We start from the raw sequence: 23,282 nt of genomic DNA, 5'->3' as shown, positions 1-23,282 counted from the left end.
CTGATCACTGAAGAGAAACGTGTAACTCTGTGAGTTGCATTCACACATAAATGCAGTTTCTCAGAAAGCTTCTCTTTAGTTATTATGTGAGGATATTTCCTTTATCACCATGTGCCCCTCAGGCTCCAAAATCACTTTGCAGATTCCACGAGAAGAGTGTTAGCAAACTTCTTCTTGAGGCAGAGGTTGTAACTCTGTGAGATGAACTCACAGATCAGAAAGAAGTTTCTCAGAAAGCTTCTTTCACGTTTTGAACGGAAGAAATTTCCTTTATCAGCGTAGGCCTCAATGTGATCCAAAGAAGCCCTTCTCAGTTTCCCCAAAGACAGTGTTAATGGACTGCTCCACGAAACATAAGTGTAACTCTGTGAGATGAATTCACACATCACCAAGAAGTTTCTAAGAAAGCTTCTTTCTAGTTTTCAATGTGGATATTCCTTTGTCACTGTAATGTTCATTGCGCTATGAAGTATCTAATTGCAGATCTCAGAAAACTGTGCTAACAAACTGATCACTGAAGAGAAACGTGTAACTCTGTGAGTTGCATTCACACATGGCAATGCAGTTTCTCAGAAAGCTTCTCTTTAGTTATTATGTGAGGATATTTGCTTTATCACCATGGGCTGCAATAGACTCCCAAATATCACTTTGCAGATTCCACGAAAGAGTGTTAGCAATCTGCTTCTTGAGGCAGAGTTTGTAACTCTGTGAGATGAACTCACAGATCAGAAAGAAGTTTCTCAGAAAGCTTCTTTCACGTTTTGAACGGAAGAAATTTCCTTTATCAGCTTAGGCCCAATGTGATCCAAAGAAGCCCTTCTCAGTTTCCCCAAAGACAGTGTTAATGGACTGCTCCACGAAACATAAGTGTAATTCTGTGAGATGAATTCACACATCACCAAGAAGTTTCTAAGAAAGCTTCTTTCCAGTTTTCATATGTGGATATTTCCTTTGTGACTGTAATGTTCATTGCGCTGTGAAGTATCTAATTGCAGATTCCAGAAAACTGTGCTAACAAACTGATCACTGAAGAGAAACGTGTAACTCTGTGAGTTGCATTCACACATGACAATGCAGTTTCTCAGAAAGCTTCTCTTTAGTTATTATGTTAGGATATTTGCCTTATCACCATGGGCTGCAATAGACTCCCAAATATCCCTTTGCAGATTCCACGAAAAGAGTGTTAGCAATCTGCTTCTTGAGGCAGAGTTTGTAACTCTGTGAGATGAACTCACAGATCAGAAAGAAGTTTCTCAGAAAGCTTCTTTCACGTTTTGAACGGAAGAAATTTCCTTTATCAGCGTAGGCCTCAATGTGACCCAAAGAAGCCCTTCTCAGTTTCCCCAAAGACAGTGTTAATGGACTGCTCCACGAAACATAAGTGTAACTCTGTGAGATGAATTCACACATCACCAAGAAGTTTCTAAGAAAGCTTCTTTCCAGTTTTCATATGTGGATATTTCCTTTGTGACTGTAATGTTCATTGCGCTGTGAAGTATCTAATTGCAGATTTCCAGAAAACTGTGCTAACAAACTGATCACTGAAGAGAAACGTGTAACTCTGTGAGTTGCATTCACACATGGCAATGCAGTTTCTCAGAAAGCTTCTCTTTAGTTATTATGTGAGGATATTTCCTTTATCACCATGTGCCCCTAGGCTCCCAAATATCACTTTGCAGATTCCACGAGAAGAGTGTTAGCAAACTTCTTCTTGAGGCAGAGGTTAACTCTGTGAGATGAACTCACAGATCAGAAAGAAGTTTCTCAGAAAGCTTCTTTCACGTTTTGAACGGAAGAAATTTCCTTTATCAGCGTAGGCCTCAATGTGATCCAAAGAAGCCCTTCTCAGTTTCCCCAAAGACAGTGTTAATGGACTGCTCCACGAAACATAAGTGTAACTCTGTGAGATGAATTCACACATCACCAAGAAGTTTCTAAGAAAGCTTCTTTCCAGTTTTCATATGTGGATATTTCCTTTGTCACTGTAATGTTCATTGCGCTGTGAAGTATCTAATTGCAGATTTCCAGAAAACTGTGCTAACAACTGATCACTGAAGAGAAACGTGTAACTCTGTGAGTTGCATTCACACATGACAATGCAGTTTCTCAGAAAGCTTCTCTTTAGTTATTATGTGAGGATATTTGCTTTATCACCATGGGCTGCAATAGACTCCCAAATATCACTTTGCAGATTCCACGAAAGAGTGTTAGCAAACTGCTTCTTGAGGCAGAGTTGTAACTCTGTGAGATGAACTCACAGATCAGAAAGAAGTTTCTCAGAAAGCTTCTTTCACGTTTTGAACGGAAGAAATTTCCTTTATCAGCTTAGGCCCCTGTGATCCAAAGAAGCCCTTCTCAGTTTCCCCAAAGACAGTGTTAATGGACTGCTCCACGAAACATAAGTGTAACTCTGTGAGATGAATTCACACATCACCAAGAAGTTTCTAAGAAAGCTTCTTTCCAGTTTTCATATGTGGATATTTCCTTTGTCACTGTAATGTTCATTGCGCTGTGAAGTATCTAATTGCAGATTTCCAGAAAACTGTGCTAACAAACTGATCACTGAAGAGAAACGTGTAACTCTGTGAGTTGCATTCACACATGGCAATGCAGTTTCTCAGAAAGCTTCTCTTTAGTTATTATGTGAGGATATTTGCTTTATCACCATGTGCCTCAATGGGCTCCCAAATATCACTTTGCAGATTCCACGAGAAGAGTGTTAGCAAACTTCTTCTTGAGGCAGAGGTTGTAACTCTGTGAGATGAAGTCACAGATCAGAAAGAAGTTTCTCAGAAAGCTTCTTTCACGTTTTGAACGGAAGAAATTTCCTTTATCAGCGTAGGCCTCAATGTGACCCAAAGAAGCCCTTCTCAGTTTCCCCAAAGACAGTGTTAATGGACTGCTCCACGAAACATAAGTGTAACTCTGTGAGATGAATTCACACATCACCAAGAAGTTTCTAAGAAAGCTTCTTTCCAGTTTTCATATGTGGATATTTCCTTTGTCACTGTAATGTTCATTGCGCTGTGAAGTATCTAATTGCAGATTCCAGAAAACTGTGCTAACAAACTGATCACTGAAGAGAAACGTGTAACTCTGTGAGTTGCATTCACACATGGCAATGCAGTTTCTCAGAAAGCTTCTCTTAGTTATTATGTGAGGATATTTCCTTTATCACCATGTGCCCCTACAGGTCCAAAATCACTTTGCAGATTCCACGAGAAGAGTGTTAGCAAACTTCTTCTTGAGGCAGAGGTTGTAACTCTGTGAGATGAACTCACAGATCAGAAAGAAGTTTCTCAGAAAGCTTCTTTCACGTTTTGAACGGATGAAATTTCCTTTATCAGCGTAGGCCTCAATGTGATCCAAAGAAGCCCTTCTCAGTTTCCCCAAAGACAGTGTTAATGGACTGCTCCACGAAACTAAGTGTAACTCTGTGAGATGAATTCACACATCACCAAGAAGTTTCTAAGAAAGCTTCTTTCCAGTTTTCATATGTGGATATTTCCTTTGTCACTGTAATGTTCATTGCGCTGTGAAGTATCTAATTGCAGATTTCCAGAAAACTGTGCTAACAAACTGATCACTGAAGAGAAACGTGTAACTCTGTGAGTTGCATTCACACATGAAATGCAGTTTCTCAGAAAGCTTCTCTTTAGTTATTATGTGAGGATATTTGCTTTATCACCATGGTGCAATAGACTCCCAAATATCACTTTGCAGATTCCACGAAAAGTGTTAGCAATCTGCTTCTTGAGGCAGAGTTGTAACTCTGTGAGATGAACTCACAGATCAGAAAGAAGTTTCTCAGAAAGCTTCTTTCACGTTTTGAACGGAAGAAATTTCCTTTATCAGCTAGGCCCAATGTGATCCAAAAAGCCCTTCTCAGTTTCCCCAAAGACAGTGTTAATGGACTGCTCCACGAAACATAAGTGTAATTCTGTGAGATGAATTCACACATCACCAAGAAGTTTCTAAGAAAGCTTCTTTCCAGTTTTCATATGTGGATATTTCCTTTGTCACTGTTGTTCATTGCGCTGTGAAGTATCTAATTGCAGATTCCAGAAAACTGTGCTAACAAACTGATCACTGAAGAGAAACGTGTAAATCTGTGAGTTGCATTCACACATGGCAATGCAGGTTCTCAGAAAGCTTCTCTTTAGTTATTATGTGAGGATATTTGCTTTATCACCATGTGCCTCAATGGGCTCCCAAATATCACTTTGCAGATTCCACGAGAAGAGTGTTAGCAAACTTCTTCTTGAGGCAGAGGTTGTAACTCTGTGAGATGAAGTCACAGATCAGAAAGAAGTTTCTCAGAAAGCTTCTTTCACGTTTTGAACGGAAGAAATTTCCTTTATCAGCTTAGGCCTCAATGTGATCCAAAGAAGCACTTCTCAGTTTCCCCAAAGACAGTGTTAATGGACTGCTCCACGACACATAAGTGTAACTCTGTGAGATGAATTCACACATCACCAAGAAGTTTCTAAGAAAGCTTCTTTCCAGTTTTCATATGTGGATATTTCCTTTGTCACTGTAATGTTCATTGCGCTGTGAAGTATCTAATTGCAGATTTCCAGAAAACTGTGCTAACAAACTGATCACTGAAGAGAAACGTGTAACTCTGTGAGTTGCATTCACACATGGCAATGCAGTTTCTCAGAAAGCTTCTCTTTAGTTATTATGTGAGGATATTTCCTTTATCACCATGTGCCCCTAGGCTCCCAAATATCACTTTGCAGATTCCACGAGAAGAGTGTTAGCAAACTTCTTCTTGAGGCAGAGTTGTAACTCTGTGAGATGAACTCACAGATCAGAAAGAAGTTTCTCAGAAAGCTTCTTTCACGTTTTGAACGGAAGAAATTTCCTTTATCAGCGTAGGCCTCAATGTGATCCAAAGAAGCCCTTCTCAGTTTCCCCAAAGACAGTGTTAATGGACTGCTCCACGAAACATAAGTGTAACTCTGTGAGATGAATTCACACATCACCAAGAAGTTTCTAAGAAAGCTTCTTTCTAGTTTTCATCTGTGGATATTTCCTTTGTCACTGTAATGTTCATTGCGCTATGAAGTATCTAATTGCAGATTCCAGAAAACAGTGCTAACAAACTGATCACTGAAGAGAAACGTGTAACTCTGTGAGTTGCATTCACACATGGCAATGCAGTTTCTCAGAAAGCTTCTCTTTAGTTTTATGTGAGGATATTTCCTTTATCACCATGGGCCCCTACAGGCTCCCAAATATCACTTTGCAGATTCCACGAGAAGAGTGTTAGCAAACTTCTTCTTGAGGCAGAGGTTGTAACTCTGTGAGATGAACTCACAGATCAGAAAGAAGTTTCTCAGAAAGCTTCTTTCACGTTTTGAACGGATGAAATTTCCTTTATCAGCGTAGGCCTCAATGTGATCCAAAGAAGCCCTTCTCAGTTTCCCCAAAGACAGTGTTAATGGACTGCTCCACGAAACATAAGTGTAACTCTGTGGATGAATTCACACATCACCAAGAAGTTTCTAAGAAAGCTTCTTTCCAGTTTTCATATGTGGATATTTCCTTTGTCACTGTAATGTTCATTGCGCTGAAGTATCTAATTGCAGATTTCCAGAAAACTGTGCTAACAAACTGATCACTGAAGAGAAACGTGTAACTCTGTGAGTTGCATTCACACATGACAATGCAGTTTCTCAGAAAGCTTCTCTTTAGTTATTATGTGAGGATATTTGCTTTATCACCATGGGCTGCAATAGACTCCCTAATATCACTTTGCAGATTCCACGAAAAGAGTGTTAGCAATCTGCTTCTTGAGGCAGAGTTTAACTCTGTGAGATGAACTCACAGATCAGAAAGAAGTTTCTCAGAAAGCTTCTTTCACGTTTTGAACGGAAGAAATTTCCTTTATCAGCTTAGGCCCCAATGTGATCCAAAGAAGCCCTTCTCAGTTTCCCCAAAGACAGTGTTAATGGACTGCTCCACGAAACATAAGTGTAATTCTGTGAGATGAATTCACACATCACCAAGAAGTTTCTAAGAAAGCTTCTTTCCAGTTTTCATATGTGGATATTTCCTTTGTGACTGTAATGTTCATTGCGCTGTGAAGTATCTAATTGCAGATTCCAGAAAACTGTGCTAACAAACTGATCACTGAAGAGAAACGTGTAACTCTGTGAGTTGCATTCACACATGGCAATGCAGTTTCTCAGAAAGCTTCTCTTTAGTTATTATGTGAGGATATTTCCTTTATCACCATGTGCCCCTATGGCTCCCAAATATCACTTTGCAGATTCCACGAGAAGAGTGTTAGCAAACTTCTTCTTGAGGCAGAGGTTGTAACTCTGTGAGATGAACACAGATCAGAAAGAAGTTTCTCAGAAAGCTTCTTTCACGTTTTGAACGGAAGAATTTCCTTTATCAGCTTAGGCCTCAATGTGATCCAAAGAAGCCCTTCTCAGTTTCCCCAGTGTTAATGGACTGCTCCACGAAACATAAGTGTAATTCTGTGAGATGAATTCACACATCACCAAGAAGTTTCTAGGAAGCTTCTTTCTAGTTTTCAACTGTGGATATTTCCTTTGTCACTGTAATGTTCATTGCGCTATGAAGTATCTAATTGCAGATTCCAGAAAACTGTGCTAACAAACTGATCACTGAAGAGAAACGTGTAACTCTGTGAGTTGCATTCACACATGACAATGCAGTTTCTCAGAAAGCTTCTCTTTAGTTATTATGTGAGGATATTTGCTTTATCACCATGGGCTGCAATAGACTCCCAAATATCACTTTGCAGATTCCACGAAAGAGTGTTAGCAATCTGCTTCTTGAGGCAGAGTTTGTAACTCTGTGAGATGAACTCACAGATCAAAAAGTTTCTCAGAAAGCTTCTTTCACGTTTTGAACGGAAGAAATTTCCTTTCAGCTTAGGCCCCAATGTGATCCAAAGAAGCCCTTCTCAGTTTCCCCAAAGACAGTGTTAATGGACTGCTCCACGAAACATAAGTGTAATTCTGTGAGATGAATTCACACATCACCAAGAAGTTTCTAAGAAAGCTTCTTTCCAGTTTTCATATGTGGATATTTCCTTTGTCGTAATGTTCATTGCGCTGTGAAGTATCTAATTGCAGATATCCAGAAAACTGTGCTAACAAACTGATCACTGAAGAAAACGTGTAACTCTGTGAGTTGCATTCACACATGGCAATGCAGTTTCTCAGAAAGCTTCTCTTTAGTTATATGTGAGGATATTTCCTTTATCACCATGTGCCCCATGGGGTCCCAAATATCACTTTGCAGATTCCACGAGAGAGTGTTAGCAAACTTCTTCTTGAGGCAGAGGTTGTAACTCTGTGAGATGAAGTCACAGATCAGAAAGAAGTTTCTCAGAAAGCTTCTTTCACGTTTTGAACGAAGAAATTTCCTTTATCAGCTTAGGCCTCAATGTGATCCAAAGAACCCTTCTCAGTTTCCCCAAAGACAGTGTTAATGGACTGCTCCACGAAACATAAGTGTAACTCTGTGAGATGAATTCACACATCACCAAGAAGTTTCTAAGAAAGCTTCTTTCCAGTTTTCATATGTGGATATTTCCTTTGTCACTGTAATGTTCATTGCGCTGTGAAGTATCTAATTGCAGATTTCCAGAAAACTGTGCTAACAAACTGATCACTGAAGAGAAACGTGTAACTCTGTGAGTTGCATTCACACATGACAATGCAGTTTCTCAAAAGCTTCTCTTTAGTTATTATGTGAGGATATTTGCTTTATCACCATGGCTGCAATAGACTCCCAAATATCACTTTGCAGATTCCACGAAAAGAGTGTTAGCAATCTGCTTCTTGAGGCAGAGTTTTAACTCTGTGAGATGAACTCACAGATCAGAAAGAAGTTTCTCAGAAAGCTTCTTTCACGTTTTGAACGGAAGAAATTTCCTTTATCAGCTTAGGCCCCAATGTGATCCAAAGAAGCCCTTCTCAGTTTCCCCAAAGACAGTGTTAATGGACTGCTCCACGAAACATAAGTGTAATTCTGTGAGATGAATTCACACATCACCAAGAAGTTTCTAAGAAAGCTTCTTTCCAGTTTTCATATGTGGATATTTCCTTTGTGACTGTAATGTTCATTGCGCTGTGAAGTATCTAATTGCAGATTTCCAGAAAACTGTGCTAACAAACTGATCACTGAAGAGAAACGTGTAACTCTGTGAGTTGCATTCACACATGGCAATGCAGTTTCTCAGAAAGCTTCTCTTTAGTTTTATATGTGAGGATATTTCCTTTATCACCATGTGCCTAGGCTCCCAAAATCACTTTGCAGATTCCACGAGAAGAGTGTTAGCAACTTCTTCTTGAGGCAGAGGTTTGTAACTCTGTGAGATGAAATCACAGATCAGAAAGAAGTTTCTCAGAAAGCTTCTTTCACGTTTTGAACGGAAGAAATTTCCTTTATCAGCTTAGGCCTCAATGTGATCCAAAAAGCCCTTCTCAGTTTCCCCAAAGACAGTGTTAATGGACTGCTCCACGAAACATAAGTGTAACTCTGTGAGATGAATTCACACATCACCAAGAAGTTTCTAAGAAAGCTTCTTTCCAGTTTTCATATGTGGATATTTCCTTTGTCACTGTAATGTTCATTGCGCTATGAAGTATCTAATTGCAGATTCCAGAAAACTGTGCTAACAAACTGATCACTGAAGAGAAACGTGTAACTCTGTGAGTTGCATTCACACATGGCAATGCAGTTTCTCAGAAAGCTTCTCTTTAGTTATTATGTGAGGATATTTCTTTATCACCATGTGCCCCTACACTCCCAAATATCACTTTGCAGATTCCACGAAAGAGTGTTAGCAACTGCTTCTTGAGGCAGAGTTTGTAACTCTGTGAGATGAACTCACAGATCAGAAAGAAGTTTCTCAGAAAGCTTCTTTCACGTTTTGAACGGATGAAATTTCCTTTATCAGCGTAGGCCTCAATGTGATCCAAAGAAGCCCTTCTCAGTTTCCCCAAAGACAGTGTTAATGGACTGCTCCACGAAACATAAGTGTAACTCTGTGAGATGAATTCACACATCACCAAGAAGTTTCTAAGAAAGCTTCTTTCCAGTTTTCATATGTGGATATTTCCTTTGTCACTGTAATGTTCATTGCGCTGTGAAGTATCTAATTGCAGATTTCCAGAAAACTGTGCTAACAAACTGATCACTGAAGAGAAACGTGTAACTCTGTGAGTTGCATTCACACATGGCAATGCAGTTTCTCAGAAAGCTTCTCTTTAGTTATTATGTGAGGATATTTGCTTTATCACCATGCTGCAATGACTCCCAAATATCACTTTGCAGATTCCACGAAAAGTGTTAGCAAACTGCTTCTTGAGGCAGAGGTTGTAACTCTGTGAGATGAACTCACAGATCAGAAAGAAGTTTCTCAGAAAGCTTCTTTCACGTTTTGAACGGAAGAAATTTCCTTTATCAGCTTAGGCCCAATGTGATCCAAAGAAGCCCTTCTCAGTTTCCCCAAAGACAGTGTTAATGGACTGCTCCACGAAACATAAGTGTAATTCTGTGAGATGAATTCACACATCACCAAAAGTTTCTAAGAAAGCTTCTTTCCAGTTTTCATATGTGGATATTTCCTTTGACTGTAATGTTCATTGCGCTGAAGTATCTAATTGCAGATTTCCAGAAAACTGTGCTAACAAACTGATCACTGAAGAGAAACGTGTAACTCTGTGAGTTGCATTCACACATGGCAATGCAGTTCTCAGAAAGCTTCTCTTTTTATTAGTGAGGATATTTGCTTTATCACCATGTGCCCCTAATGGCTCCCAAATATCACTTTGCAGATTCCACGAGAAGAGTGTTAGCAAACTTCTTCTTGAGGCAGAGGTTGTAACTCTGTGAGATGAAGTCACAGATCAGAAAGAAGTTTCTCAGAAAGCTTCTTTCACGTTTTGAACGGAAAATTTCCTTTATCAGCTTAGGCCTCAATGTGATCCAAAGAAGCCCTTCTCAGTTTCCCCAAAGACAGTGTTAATGGACTGCTCCACGAAACATAAGTGTAACTCTGTGAGATGAATTCCACATCACCAAGAAGTTTCTAAGAAAGCTTCTTTCTAGTTTTCATCTGTGGATATTTCCTTTGTCACTGTAATGTTCATTGCGCTATGAAGTATCTAATTGCAGATCCAGAAAACTGTGCTAACAAACTGATCACTGAAGAGAAACGTGTAACTCTGTGAGTTGCATTCACACATGGCAATGCAGTTTCTCAGAAAGCTTCTCTTAGTTATTATGTGAGGATATTTCCTTTATCACCATGGGCCCTAGGCTCCAAATATCACTTTGCAGATTCCACGAGAAGAGTGTTAGCAAACTTCTTCTTGAGGCAGAGGTTGTAACTCTGTGAGATGAACTCACAGATCAGAAAGAAGTTTCTCAGAAAGCTTCTTTCACGTTTGAACGGAAGAAATTTCCTTTATCAGCTAGGCTCAATGGATCCAAAGAGCCCTTCTCAGTTTCCCCAAAGACAGTGTTAATGGACTGCTCCACAAACATAAGTGTAATCTCTGTGAGATGATTCACACATCACCAAGAAGTTTTAAGAAAGCTTCTTTCAGTTTTCATATGTGGATATTTCCTTTGTCACTGTAATGTTCATTGCGCTGTGAAGTATCTAATTGCAGATTCCAGAAAACTGTGCTAACAAACTGATCACTGAAGAAACGTGTAACTCTGTGAGTTGCATTCACACATGGCAATGCAGTTTCTCAGAAAGCTTCTCTTTAGTTATAGTGAGGAGATTTGCTTTATCACCATGGCTGCCCCAATACTCCAAATATCACTTTGCAGATTCCACGAAAGAGTGTTAGCAATCTGCTTCTTGAGGCAGAGTTGTAACTCTGTGAGATGAACTCACGATCAAAGAGTTTTCAGAAAGTTTCGAACTTGAAAGCTCTTTAGTTTTCACTTATTCACGTGGATATGTCATTGTTGTCACTCAACTCTCCTTCACCTGACGCTCCCTGAAGCTATTAATTGCAGTACCTCCAGACCATCCCTGTGCTACCAATTTAACAACTGCATACTCGAAGAGCACAACGGTTTTCTAACCTATGTGATTGGCGGAGTCACTACATGGCATTAATCCGCACGTTTCTCAGAATTAACGCTTTCTACTTTAGTTATGACAGTGTGAGATTCACTCCTGAGTATTCAACCTATGGGATGCCAACTCAGCATGCCCTCTACACTATCACTTCTGCAGATTCACACGATTAAAGAGTGTACCGCTATCCATCTGCTTCTTGAGGTAGACCCGCCTTTGACCTAATTTTCTGTGCAGCATCGAACTAAAGATCCCAGATCACAGTAAGTTTTCTGACCCAGAAATGCTTCTTCACGCTTTTGCCAAAGCCCTGATGACAATTTCCTTTTATCCCACGCCCTAGGGCCCCAATGCTTGACCCAGAGGCCCTTCCTCCAGTTTCCCAAAAAGACAGTGTTACTGATGCCCACACCGCACACCCATCTTTCAATAGTGTAATTCTGTGAGTGAATTCAAACATAACCAAGAAGTTTCAGAAAGCTCCTTTCCAGTTTTCATATGTGGAATTTCCTTTGTTGACTGTTAATGTTTTCATTTGCTGCTGTTGAAGCTATCTACCACGCAATCCTTAGAAACTGGCTAACCATAACGGCATCTATGAATGTTCAGCAACGCCTGTAAATTCCTGTGAGTTTGTCAACCCTTCTACACATGGCACATGCACTGTCCCATCTCAGAAAGCTTCTCTTAGTTGATTATAGTGATGGATTATTGTTCATTTGTCATTACAGGTGGCCATTTTACAGGCTCCACAAATCCCACCTCACTTTTTGCCAAGACACCAACACGCCACCCAGCCACCGCTCCGCTAGCAAACTTCGTTTCTTGAGGCAGTTATTGGTTGATAACCCCTGGGAGCCATGTATTATCCCTCACAGATCCCGAACAGACCAGTTTCTCAGAAAGCTTCTTCACGTTTTGAACGGATGAAATTTACTTTATCTGCGTAGGCCTCAATGTGATCCAAAGAAGCCCTTCTCAGTTTCGAACAAACCACGACCGTCGCCTCTAATGGACCTGCCTCCCACCGTAAACATAAGTGTATTACTACTTTGTGAGACCCCCTGCGGGAAAATTCATCACCCTCACCACTAGACTTATTATTCCAATTGACAGCCTTTTTCCTTTACCACGCATTTTTGTAATATTGTGGACCTATTTTTTCCTTTGCCCCTTGTATGTTAACGCGTCATGCGCGCGGGCCGATGTGAAGTACTCTTCCTCTTTTTTCTCTTACTTACCCTTATGAAGATTTCTATAGAAAACTGGACTACCAAACCCATGACTCCACTGACCAGAGTACCACCACCGTGCCACACCCTCTGTTGAGTTGAATTATATCCACCACACCAGATTCCCAACTTTTGCAGTTCCCAGCCATTACAGCTTTCTCCTTTTTAGTTACTTTTAACTGGTTGATACTCCTTTTATACAATCCAACGGTCCACCCTACCTGGGCCTCCTCAAATTCACTTTGTCAGATTTCCACGGAAGAGCTGGGTAGAACACACTTCCTTCCTTGAGCCGACCGGTCTCGCTCAACTTGTGTAGACTGAAGTACTTTACATGACTCAGAAAGAAGTTTCTAAGAAAGCTTTTTCACACCCGGTTTTGAACCGGACCTGAAATTTCCCCCCTTTTTACCACTATCCCGCAGTCAGGCCACCTCCAACCCTGTGACTCCCAAAGAAGCCCTTTTCAGGTTCCCCAACAGATCACAGTGTAATTGCATGTCCACGAAAAGCTAAGTGCCTCACTCTGTGAGATCCCCTTCGAATTATACATTTCAACTCCCACACCAACATGGAAGTCTTAGTATCGAAAGCTTCTTTCTACGTTTTCCAACCTTCGTGGTTTGCCCGCCCCCCGATAACGTACCTTGGTCAATGGTAATGTCATTGCGCTATGAACACGCTAGATAGATATATCTGCACCGTTATCACTCCTAGAAAAATTGTGCTAACCAACTGATCCACCTGAGCGAGAAACGCCTGGAACTCCGTGACGTTGACCACCTTTAACCATTTCCCATCCGCGCACCACTTGCAAGTTCTCACAAAGCTTCCTTTAGTTATATGTGAGGCATATTGCTATTATCACATGTAGCACTACCAGCGTTCCAAAATACTCACTTTGCAGATTTACCACCCCGATTGACGAGTTTGTTTATGCAAACTCTCCTTTCTTTGAGGAAGCAGGTGGAACCTGGTGAGATGAATCTTAACCCAGATTCAGTACACCACGACCGTTTACTTCAGACAGCCACCTCTCTTCACGTTGACCCCCGGATGAAATTTCCTTTATTCAGCGTGGCCCAAGGTTTGTGACCCACAAGCAAGACCTCTATCCAGGTTTACCCCACCACAGACAGTCGGTGACCATGGACTGCCCTCCACGAAACTAAGGGTAACTCTGTGAGATGAATTTCACACATCAACCAAGAAGTTTCTATTAGAAAGACTTCTTAGCCCAGTTTTCATATGCATGGCCATACTCCTTTCATCTTTTTCCCTCCCCCCCTTTTGCTTTAATCTTGCTCGACCCCCGGCCATGTCGTTCGCGCTGCCCCTCGCCGTATCTAACTTGCTAGATTTCCAGGAACCCAAACCTGCTCGTAACCAACCCCACCTGCCCCATTCATTGAATGCAACCGTGAATTTTGTGTGCAGTTGCATTCACACATTTTGGCCTCAACTCGCAGTTCTGCTAGAACGACCTTCTTTCTCTTCGTTATTATGTGCGGATCATTTTTCCGCTCACTTTAACCATGGGCTGCACACTGACTCCAAATACCCAACATTTGCAGATTTTCCACGCACAATTACGAGTGTTATCATTTATGCCGGCTCTGGGCCAGAGTTCCCTGTAACCTCTGTTTTTCACCCTTTCTTTTTCTATACGAGTATGATCTCACAGATCAGAAAGCAAGTCTTTCTCGCAGTAAAGCTTCCTTTTAATGTTTGAACGGATCAGACATGTTTCCTTTACCTCCCCTCATTTTTGTATTCAGCGCCCTCCCCCCTCCGCGGATTCCCACACAGTAGACCCTTCCCTACACGTTTCCCCACACAGAACAGTGTTAAGGACTGCTCCTGAAACATACAGTGAACTTTGTGACCGATGATACTTCACACATCCACCAAGTAAGCTTTATCAGTCTACGACTCTTCTTTACTAAGCCCTTTTCCCATCTGTTCCCTGATATGCCTCCTTTCCTTGTCACTGTCCTCACATGTTCATTGGCTTGCTTCTATGACCAGTATCTATTTTGCAGTTATTTCTCCAGAAACCAACGCTGCTAACACAACGTCCACTGAACGAGACCAAATTCGTGTCTAATTCATCGTGACGTTTGTATCATCACCAACCTATAATCATGCAGTTTCTTCCGGATCCCAAGCTCCTCTTTTAGCCTATTAGCGAGTTGATACTTTTTCCCATTATAACCCATGTGCCCTAAGGCTCCAAAATATCAATTTTGCAGATCTCCAACGCCAGAACGTTAGTGCTTAGCAAAATTCTTCTTTGAGGCAGACTTTTCCCTCTTTCCCGCGTTGTAACTCTGTGTGATGACTTACTTTATCATATTTCAAGAAAGAAGTTTCTCAGCCAAAGCGTGATTTCCAGGTTTTGAAAGGAAGACAATTTCCTTTACTCCAGCGCTATTCGGCCTCTATGTGCATCCACCCAAGAAGCCCTTTTCCTAAGTCCCACACAACAACGACAGTCGTTACGGACCCTGCTTCCATAAACCATAAGTGTAACTCTCTGAGAAGCAATTACCACACATCAAAACCGACAGTTTTTAAGACGCTTCTCTTCCCGTTTCTCAATGTGTGCTTATTTGCCTTTTGGGCACTGTAATGTTCTGGGCTGCTGTTTAGTATCTAATCGAGATTTCCAGACCAACTGTGCCATAACAAATGACTCACCCTGAAGAGAAAGTGTAACTCTCGTGAGTGCCTCCTCACAAATCGGCAATCGCAGTTCTTCAGCAAGCTTCCTCTTACCCTCGGTCATCATGCCTGAGGACTATATTTTTGCCTTTATCACCCTGTGCCCACAGGCTCCACAAATATCACTTTGCAGATTACAACGGAAGCACGTGCCTTAGCCAAAACTATTCTTTTCTTCCTGCGAGCAGAGGTGTGTAATCTGTGAGATGAACCTAATAAGATCAGACGATCGAGTTTCTAGAAAGCTTATTTTCAAATTTTTGAACGGCCCATGAATTCCTATCAGCGTATGGTCACAATTGTGATTCCAAGGATAGCCTTCGTCAGTCCATCCCCCAACCCCAGACAGTGCTATGGACTTGCTCCAGAAACAATAAGTGCTCAACGTCTTGTGACGCTGAATTGTACAATCTTACCCAAGAAGTTTAACTAACGACGTTTTTATTTCCAGTTTCGATGTGCCGAATTTCCATGTGTCAGTTTGTACATGTTTCATTGCGTTCTGTTGAAGTATCCTAATCGCAGATTTTCACGATTAACCAATGTCGCCCCCCTACCCACCCAATTATTCTGATCACTGAAGAGAAAACGTGTACTCTTTGATGTTGCTTACTACATGTTATCATAGCAGTTTCAGAATTCAGTTCTCTTTTCCGTTCTTATGTGCCGGACTACCATTGCTTCCTCACACAGCGGCGACACACAACCTAGACCCATCCCACCCCACACAATACTCCAACTAGTTGTTTGATTCCAGTTAGATTATAGTGTGTTAGCCAATCTCGCCCTATTTCTTTGAGGCAGAGTTTGTACCCAAAACGTGCTAGATGAACTCTACCAGCATCAGTAGACCCAGCTTTCTCAGTAAAGCCTTCTTTTTCACCGTTTGAACGCTGAAGAAATTTCTCGTAGTCAGCTTAGGTCCCACAGGTGACCACACGAGACAGACACCGACTCTCAGTAGCGCTTCCCAAATAGACCCCACGTTGTTAATGACTGCTCCCACGAAAACATAACGTCGTAATTCTGTGAGATGAAAACAACATACCAAGAAGGTTCTAGAAGCTTCTTTCACAGTATTGCACCCTGTGGTTAGACATTCACCATTTGCTCCGATGTACATGCAGTCCATTGTTTAGATGCTCGAAGTATCCTAATTGAGATCCCACAGCCAATCTTTTTCATAATGTGCTAAATTTAACAATCTGACTCACTGACCCAGCACGACATATCGTGCTAACCCCATATGTGTGTTCGCCTTCACCATCCTCGGCCCCCCAATTATCGAGGCCTTTCTACGAAGCCTTCTCCATTAGTTCATTACTGTGAGCCGCATCCACATTCCTTGATCACACACTTTCCGTGCACCTCACCTCTTTTCCCAGGCCTACCTTTAAAATACTTCAATTTAGCTCAAGATACACCCCCTGAGAAGCCCCCTTGTGCCCTTAGCAATATTCTCCTCTCCCTCAGGCACGACCGCGTTCTTTGTTTCAATCACACTCTGTGGATGTAACTCCACAAGTCCCGCACACAGACGTTTCGACAGAACAGCTCTCTTTCACGTCTAGAACGGATGAAACTCCTTCTATCAGCGCTTTAGGCCTTCATTGCCTTTTTGTAGGTTCCCAACTAGAATGCACTTTTCTAGCTTTCCCCCAAACGACAGTTGTTATGGTACAGCCTCCATTCGACCAACATAAGGGTAACTTGTGCGATCGAATTTACAAATCAACATATCCGAAGTTTCTCAAGAAAGCTTCTTCTAGTTTCATACCGTGGAATATCCTTTTTGTTCACTGTTAACCTGTCATGTCGATTTGAAGTACAAAATTCGCAGATCTCCAGAAAACTGTGCTCAAAAACAAACTGATCAAACCCTGACCCCCGCAGAAACGTGTTAACACACGTTGAGTTGCATTCACACAAGCCGAACACCGCCCGTTTTCACCGAAAGCTCTATTTCAGTTATTATGATGGATATCATTTTTGTTACCCTTATCAACCATGTGCCCTATACAGGCCTCCAAACATTTCATTTCTTCTTGAAGATTCCTACGACCGCACTATTGATTGCTTAGCAATTAATCCCTCTCTTGCAGTGCACCGCAGCGCTTGGTTACAATTGTGCCTGAGATGAACTAACTAACGTACTCAGAAAGAAGTTTATTCAGAAAGATTCTTTCACCGTTCTTGAACGATGCAAAATTCTCCTTTATCTCCTGTCGTAGTTCCTTGCACCCCCCACCCACATGTCGATCACCAACCGAAGCCCTCCTTCCCATGTTTTCCCCAAAGACCAGCGTTAATGGGGTGTAGGCTCACCACGAAATATAATAATTTGTGCCTAACTCTGTGAGATCGAATTCACACAGCCCCAAGAAATTTCTACAGAAAGCTTCTTTCACGTTTTCCTACCTGTGGACTATTTCCTTTGTCGCTGAATGCTTTCATTGCGATGCCTGAAGTATATACCATCGCCAGATCTACCAGACACACACTGTGCTACCCACACCAATAATACTGATCACGTAAGAGCCCACCAACTTTGCCTGTAACCACCCTGCTGGTTTTGGACCATTCAACACATGGCTACCATGCCAGTTTCTCAGAAAGCTTCCTCTTTAGTTTATTATGCTGGGATATTTCTCATCCCAACTCCACAATGTGACCCTCAGGCTACCATAATTATACTTCCTGCAAGCATTCCCTCCAAGTTTAATTGAAGTAGTGCTTAGTCCCCTCACTCAATCCCCTTAGTCTTGACGGCGCAGCACCCCGCCCGCTTGTAACTTATCTGTTTGGTAGATGAAGTCATTCATGCCATCAGCAATACGACCGTTTTCTCAGACAGCTTTTTTCTTCATTCGTTTCGAACGATGAAATTCCTTTACTCAGCGTAGGTTTCACCATGTGATCCAAACCCGAACCGAACTTCTCCAGCACATCCCCCCCAACACCGCCACTAGTGGTCCAATGGGCCTGCTCCATCGAACCGTACCAGTGTAACTCTGTGAGATGGCAATTCAACAGCACCCACAGTTACAGCTTTCTAACACCGAAAGTTTTTTTCCTCGTTCTAGGTTTTCACCACTGTGCGATCATGTATCCTTTGTCACTATCGTATTTGTTCCCCATGCCCCGCTATGCACAGTATCTACATTGCACGATCTCCAGAAAATGTGCTAACCAACCCCTGATCCCCCGGAGGCCAACCGTGACCTTCTGTGAGGTGCATTCAAACTGGCAAGGCCCCAGTGTCTCTAGAAACCATAGGCTTCTCGTTAGTTATAGTGAGGATTCTTTCCTCCTATCACCATGTGCCCCTACCGGCTCCAACACTATCCTCTGCAGATTACACGAGAAGATTTAGCCCTGTTAGCCATTACATTCTTCTCCCCGGAAGGCAGACAGCCTTCGTAACTATGTCGCCCAGACGCACACTCCATACAGTGACAGAACAGAGTTCTCTAGCAACAGCTTCTTTCAACGTCTGATTACGCGAGGCACCAATCTTCTCACTTTATCCCCAGCGTGGGCTCTTTAATGTGACCAACCAGCAAGACCTTCTACGTCTTTACCCCTCAAAGACCAAGTGTTCCAATGGACTGCACACACGACCACATACACGCGCCCGTATACACTCTGTGCAGATGAATCACCACTATCACCCAAGAGTTTCTAAGAAGCTTCTTTCCAGTTTTCTCAGAGGGGATATTTTCCTTGGGCACGTCACATGTTCATTGCCGCTGTGAAGTACAATCCAATTGCAGATTTCAACCCACCTGAACTACACTGTAGCGCGAATTCATAAATTCGATCATTGATTGAATACGCTGTTAAACTCGGTTGAGTCTCGGCATTCAACCTCATGTGAAATGCTTTCAGTTTCTCACGAAGCTTTTCTCCCCTTACGTTATTTCGTGACCCGGATACCTAAGATTTATCCTCACATACCCGGCGCACTGCCACCCCACAAGATCTTTTCACCAAATATCCTACCTTTTGCAGAGTTTCAACGCCAATTAGACGTGCATGAGCCTATTTCACTGTCCTGCTTTCTGAACTGGGTGTAGTGCGCCCCCAGCTTTGCTACATCTCTGCTGACCGATGCCAACTTCATCAGATCATCGAAAGAATCGTTTCCAGAAAGCCCTTCTTTCATGTCGAACGCGAAGGTTATTAATTCCGCCTTTATCAGCTGTGTTATTTTTGGTCTCACAATGCTGAGCCACCACAGAACCCCCGCCCCCCCTACTCCAGTTTCCCCCAAAGTTACAGTGTTAATTGGGACTGCGCCAGACAAATAAGTGTAAATCTCGCCCCTGAGATGAATTCACCACATCTTTTACCCCAATGAGTTTCGAATTGAAAGTCTTTATCCGCTAGTTCTCTTCTGTGGATATTTCACTCTTGTCACTGATATGTTTCATTGCGCCTATGACACGTTCATCAATTCGCCAAGATCACTCACCCGCAAAAACTGTGCAACCACCACCCCACTGCATACTTCTGACGAGAAAACGAGCTATATCCTGTGAGCCTTGACAGTCAAACTATCAATGCAGTTTCGTCAGAAAGTCATCTCTCGTTAGTATTATGTGCCGCTTGATGCATTTCTCGTTAATCCACCCACACGCCCTGCCCATACACGGCTCCCAAATATCACTTTTGATATGATTCAACGAGTAAGAGTGTACAGCAATACTTCCTTCTTGAGGAGCACCCTGTTGTAAATCTGGGATGATTTGAACTACATCCCAGATCATTTGAAAGATACGTTTTATCAGCACAAATCTTCCCATTCAGGTTTGACGGAACGAAATTTTACCTTTCTATTCAGCGTAGGCATCATGTGATCCACGAAGCCATTCTCAGTTTAACCCAAAGACAGTGGTAATGGACCCTGCTCCTCCAACTAAACATAAGTGTACCTCTCTGAGACGTTAATCACACATCACCCCAAGACAGTTCTAAGAAACCCCTTGCTTCTTTCCTAGCTATTACCCCATGTTTGCGCTACTCGTCCTTGTCACATTGCCTAATGAACCACCATCGTTTTCCATTGGGATTGTGACCCAGCATTCTCATCCATTTGCCAGATTTCCAGAAACGCTGCTAAACAAACTGATCAATGAAGAGATAACGTGTAACTCTGTGCGTTGCTTCACACATGGCAATGCCAGTTTCTCGAGAAAGCTTCTCTTTAGTGATTATGCTGAGGATTTCCCCTTTCATCACATGTTGGCCCCTACAGGCTCCCCCAAACATATCACTTTGCAGATTCTCACGCAGAAGAGTTGTAAGCCCAAACTTTTCTTGAGGCACCGGGTTGTTAATTCGTGAGGGGCATGTACATTTCCCCTAACGCCATCAAGAATATGAAGTTCTATCAGACAAGCTGTCTTTCAGTTGTGAAAGGATGTGACATTTACCCTACTTATCAGCGCTAGGCTCTCAAATGTGCCATCCAAGAAGCCCTTCATTTTCCACCAAAGACCAGTGCTTAAGGACTGCTCCACGAAACATAAGTGTAACTTGTGAGATGAATTTCACAATCACCAACAAGAAGTTTCTAAGACAAGCTTCTTCTCCAGTTTTTCATGTGGATATTTCCTCCTTGTCACTGTCAATGTTCATTGGCTGTGAACCGCTAATTTCTAAAATGCAGATTCCAGAAAACGGTGCAAAAACTGATCAACTGAAGAGAAAACGTGTAACTCTGTGAGTTGCATTCACACATGGCAATGCAGTTTCTCAGAAAGTTCTCTTTAGTTTATGTGAGATATGTGCTTTATCACCATGGCGCAATAAGACCCAATATACTTTGCAGATTCCACGAAAAGAGTGTTAGAAACTCTGCTTCTGAGGCAGAGTTGTAACTCTGTGAGATGAACTCACAGATAAGAAGAAGTTTCTCAGAAAGCTTCTTCACGTTTGAACGGAAGAAATTTCCTTATCAGCTAGGCCTCAATGTGATCCAAAGAAGCCTTCTCAGTTTCCCCAAAGACAGTGTAATGGACTGCTCCACGAAACATAAGTGTAATCTGTGAGATGAATTCACACATCACCAAGAAGTTTCTAAGAAAGCTTCTTTCAGTTTTCTATGTGGATATTCCTTTGTAACTGTAATGTTCATGCGCTTGAAGTATCTAATTGCAGATTCCAGAAAACTGTGCTAACAAACTGATCACGAAGAGAAACGTGTAACTCTGTGAGTGCATTCACACATGGCAATGCAGTTTCTCAGAAAGCTTCTCTTTAGTTATTATGTGAGGATATTTGCTTTATCACCATGGTGCCCCTAAGGCTCCCAATATCACTTTGCAGATTCACGAAAAGAGTGTTAGCCAAACTCTTCTTGGGCAGAGGTTGTAACTCTGTGAGATGAAATCACAGATCAGAAAGAAGTTTCTCAGAAAGTCTTTCACGTTTTGAACGGATGAAATTCCTTTATCAGCGTAGGCCTCAATGTGATTCCAAAGAAGCCCTTCTCAGTTTCCCAAAGACATGTTAAGGATGCTCCACGAAACATAGTGTAACTTGTGAGATGAATTCACACATCACCAAGAAGTTCTAAGAAAGCTTCTTTCTAGTTTTCATACTGTGGTATTTCCTTTGTCACTGTAAGGTCATTGCGCTATGAAGTATCTAATTGCAGATTCCAGAAAAACTTGTGCTAACAAACTGATCTGAAGAGAAACGGTAACTCTGTGAGTTGCATCACACACATGGCAATGCAGTTTCTCAGAAAGCTTCTCTTTAGTTTATATGTGAGAGATTTTTATCACACATGTGCCCCTAGGCTCCCAAATATCACTTTGCAGATTCCACGAAGAAGAGTGTTAGCAAAATTCTTCTTGAGGCAGAGGTTGTAAACCTGTGAGTGAATCACAGATCAGAAAGAAGTTTCAGAAAGCTTCTTTCACGTTTTGAACGGATGAAATTTCCTTTATCTGCGTAGGCCTCAATGTGACAAAAGAAAGCCCTTCTCAGTTTCCCCAAAGACAGTGTTAATGGACTGCTCACGAAACATAAGTGTAACTCTGTAGGATGAATTCACACATCACCAAGAATTTCTAAGAAAGCTTTTTCCAGTTTTCATGTGGATATTTCCCTTGTCACTGTAATTTCATTGCGCTGTGAAGTATCTAATTGAGATCTCCAGAAAATGTGCTAACAAACTGATCATGAAGAGAAAACGTGTAACTCTGTGAGGTGCATCACACATGGCAATGCAGTTTCTCAAAGCTTCTTTAGTTATTATGTGAGGATATTTCCTTTATCACCATGGGCTCAATAGCTCCCAAATATCACCTTGCAGATTCCACGAAAAGAGTGTTAGCAATTGCTTCTTGAGGCAGAGTTTGTAACTCTGTGAGATGAACTCACCAGATCCGAAAAGAGTTCTCAGAAAGCTTCTTCACGTTTTGAACGGAAGAAATGTCCTTTTCAGCTGTAGCCCCAATGTGTCCAAGAGCCCTTCTCAGTTTCCCCAAAGACAGTGTTAATGGAAGCTCCACGAAACATAAGTGTAACTCTCGTGAGATGAATTCACAATCACCAAGAAGTTTCTAGAAGCTTCTTTCCAGTTTTCACTATGTGGTATTCCTTTGTACTGTAATGTCATTGCGCAGTGAAGTATCTAATGAGATTTCCAGAAAACTGTGCTAAACAAACTGATCACTGAAGGAGAAACGTGTAACTCTGTGAGTTGCATTCACACATGGCAATGCAGTTCTCAGAAAGCTTCTCTTTAGTTGATTATGTGAGGATATTTATATCACATGGCTCCAAGCTCCAAAATACACTTTGCAGATTCCACGAAAGAGGTTAGCAACTTCTTCTTGAGGCAGAGTTGTAAACTCTGTGAGATGAAGTCACAGATCAGAAAGAAGTTTCTCAGAAAGCTTCTTCACGTTTTGAACGGATGAAATTTCCTTTATCAGCGTAGGCCTCAATGTGATCAAAGAGCCCTTCTCAGTTTCCCCAAAGACAGTGTTAATGGACTGCTCCACGAAACTAAGTGTAACTCTGTGAGATGAATTCACACCATCACCAAGAAGTTTCTAAGAAAGCTCTTCTAGTTTTCATCATGTGGATATTTCCTTGTCACTGATGTAATGTTCATTGCGCATGAAGTATCTAATTGCAGTCTCACAGAAACTGTGCTAACAAATAGATCACTGAAGGAGAACGGTGTAACTCTGTGAGTTGCATTCACACATGGCATGCAG

The 23,282-nt window shown here is 41.8% G+C and overlaps 1 protein-coding gene across 1 annotated transcript in view; it reads right to left on the bottom strand.

The window, feature by feature from the left end:
• LOC104655968 (leucine-rich repeat and IQ domain-containing protein 1) overlaps positions 1-12,988 on the bottom strand; it is a 268,433-nt gene extending 255,445 nt beyond the window's left edge. Inside the window, exon 1 of the mRNA XM_030939711.1 lies at positions 12,936-12,988. Within this exon, the coding sequence (XP_030795571.1) occupies positions 12,936-12,988 (53 nt within the window). The remainder of the gene's footprint in view (positions 1-12,935) is intronic.
• Between the last annotated feature and the right edge of the window lie 10,294 nt (positions 12,989-23,282).

Source organism: Rhinopithecus roxellana, chromosome 10, assembly GCF_007565055.1.
Source record: "Rhinopithecus roxellana isolate Shanxi Qingling chromosome 10, ASM756505v1, whole genome shotgun sequence".
Classification (NCBI taxonomy): Eukaryota; Metazoa; Chordata; class Mammalia; order Primates; family Cercopithecidae; genus Rhinopithecus; species Rhinopithecus roxellana.
Note: the sequence above shows the minus strand (reverse complement) of the source record. Positions and strands in the feature narration are given on the sequence as shown.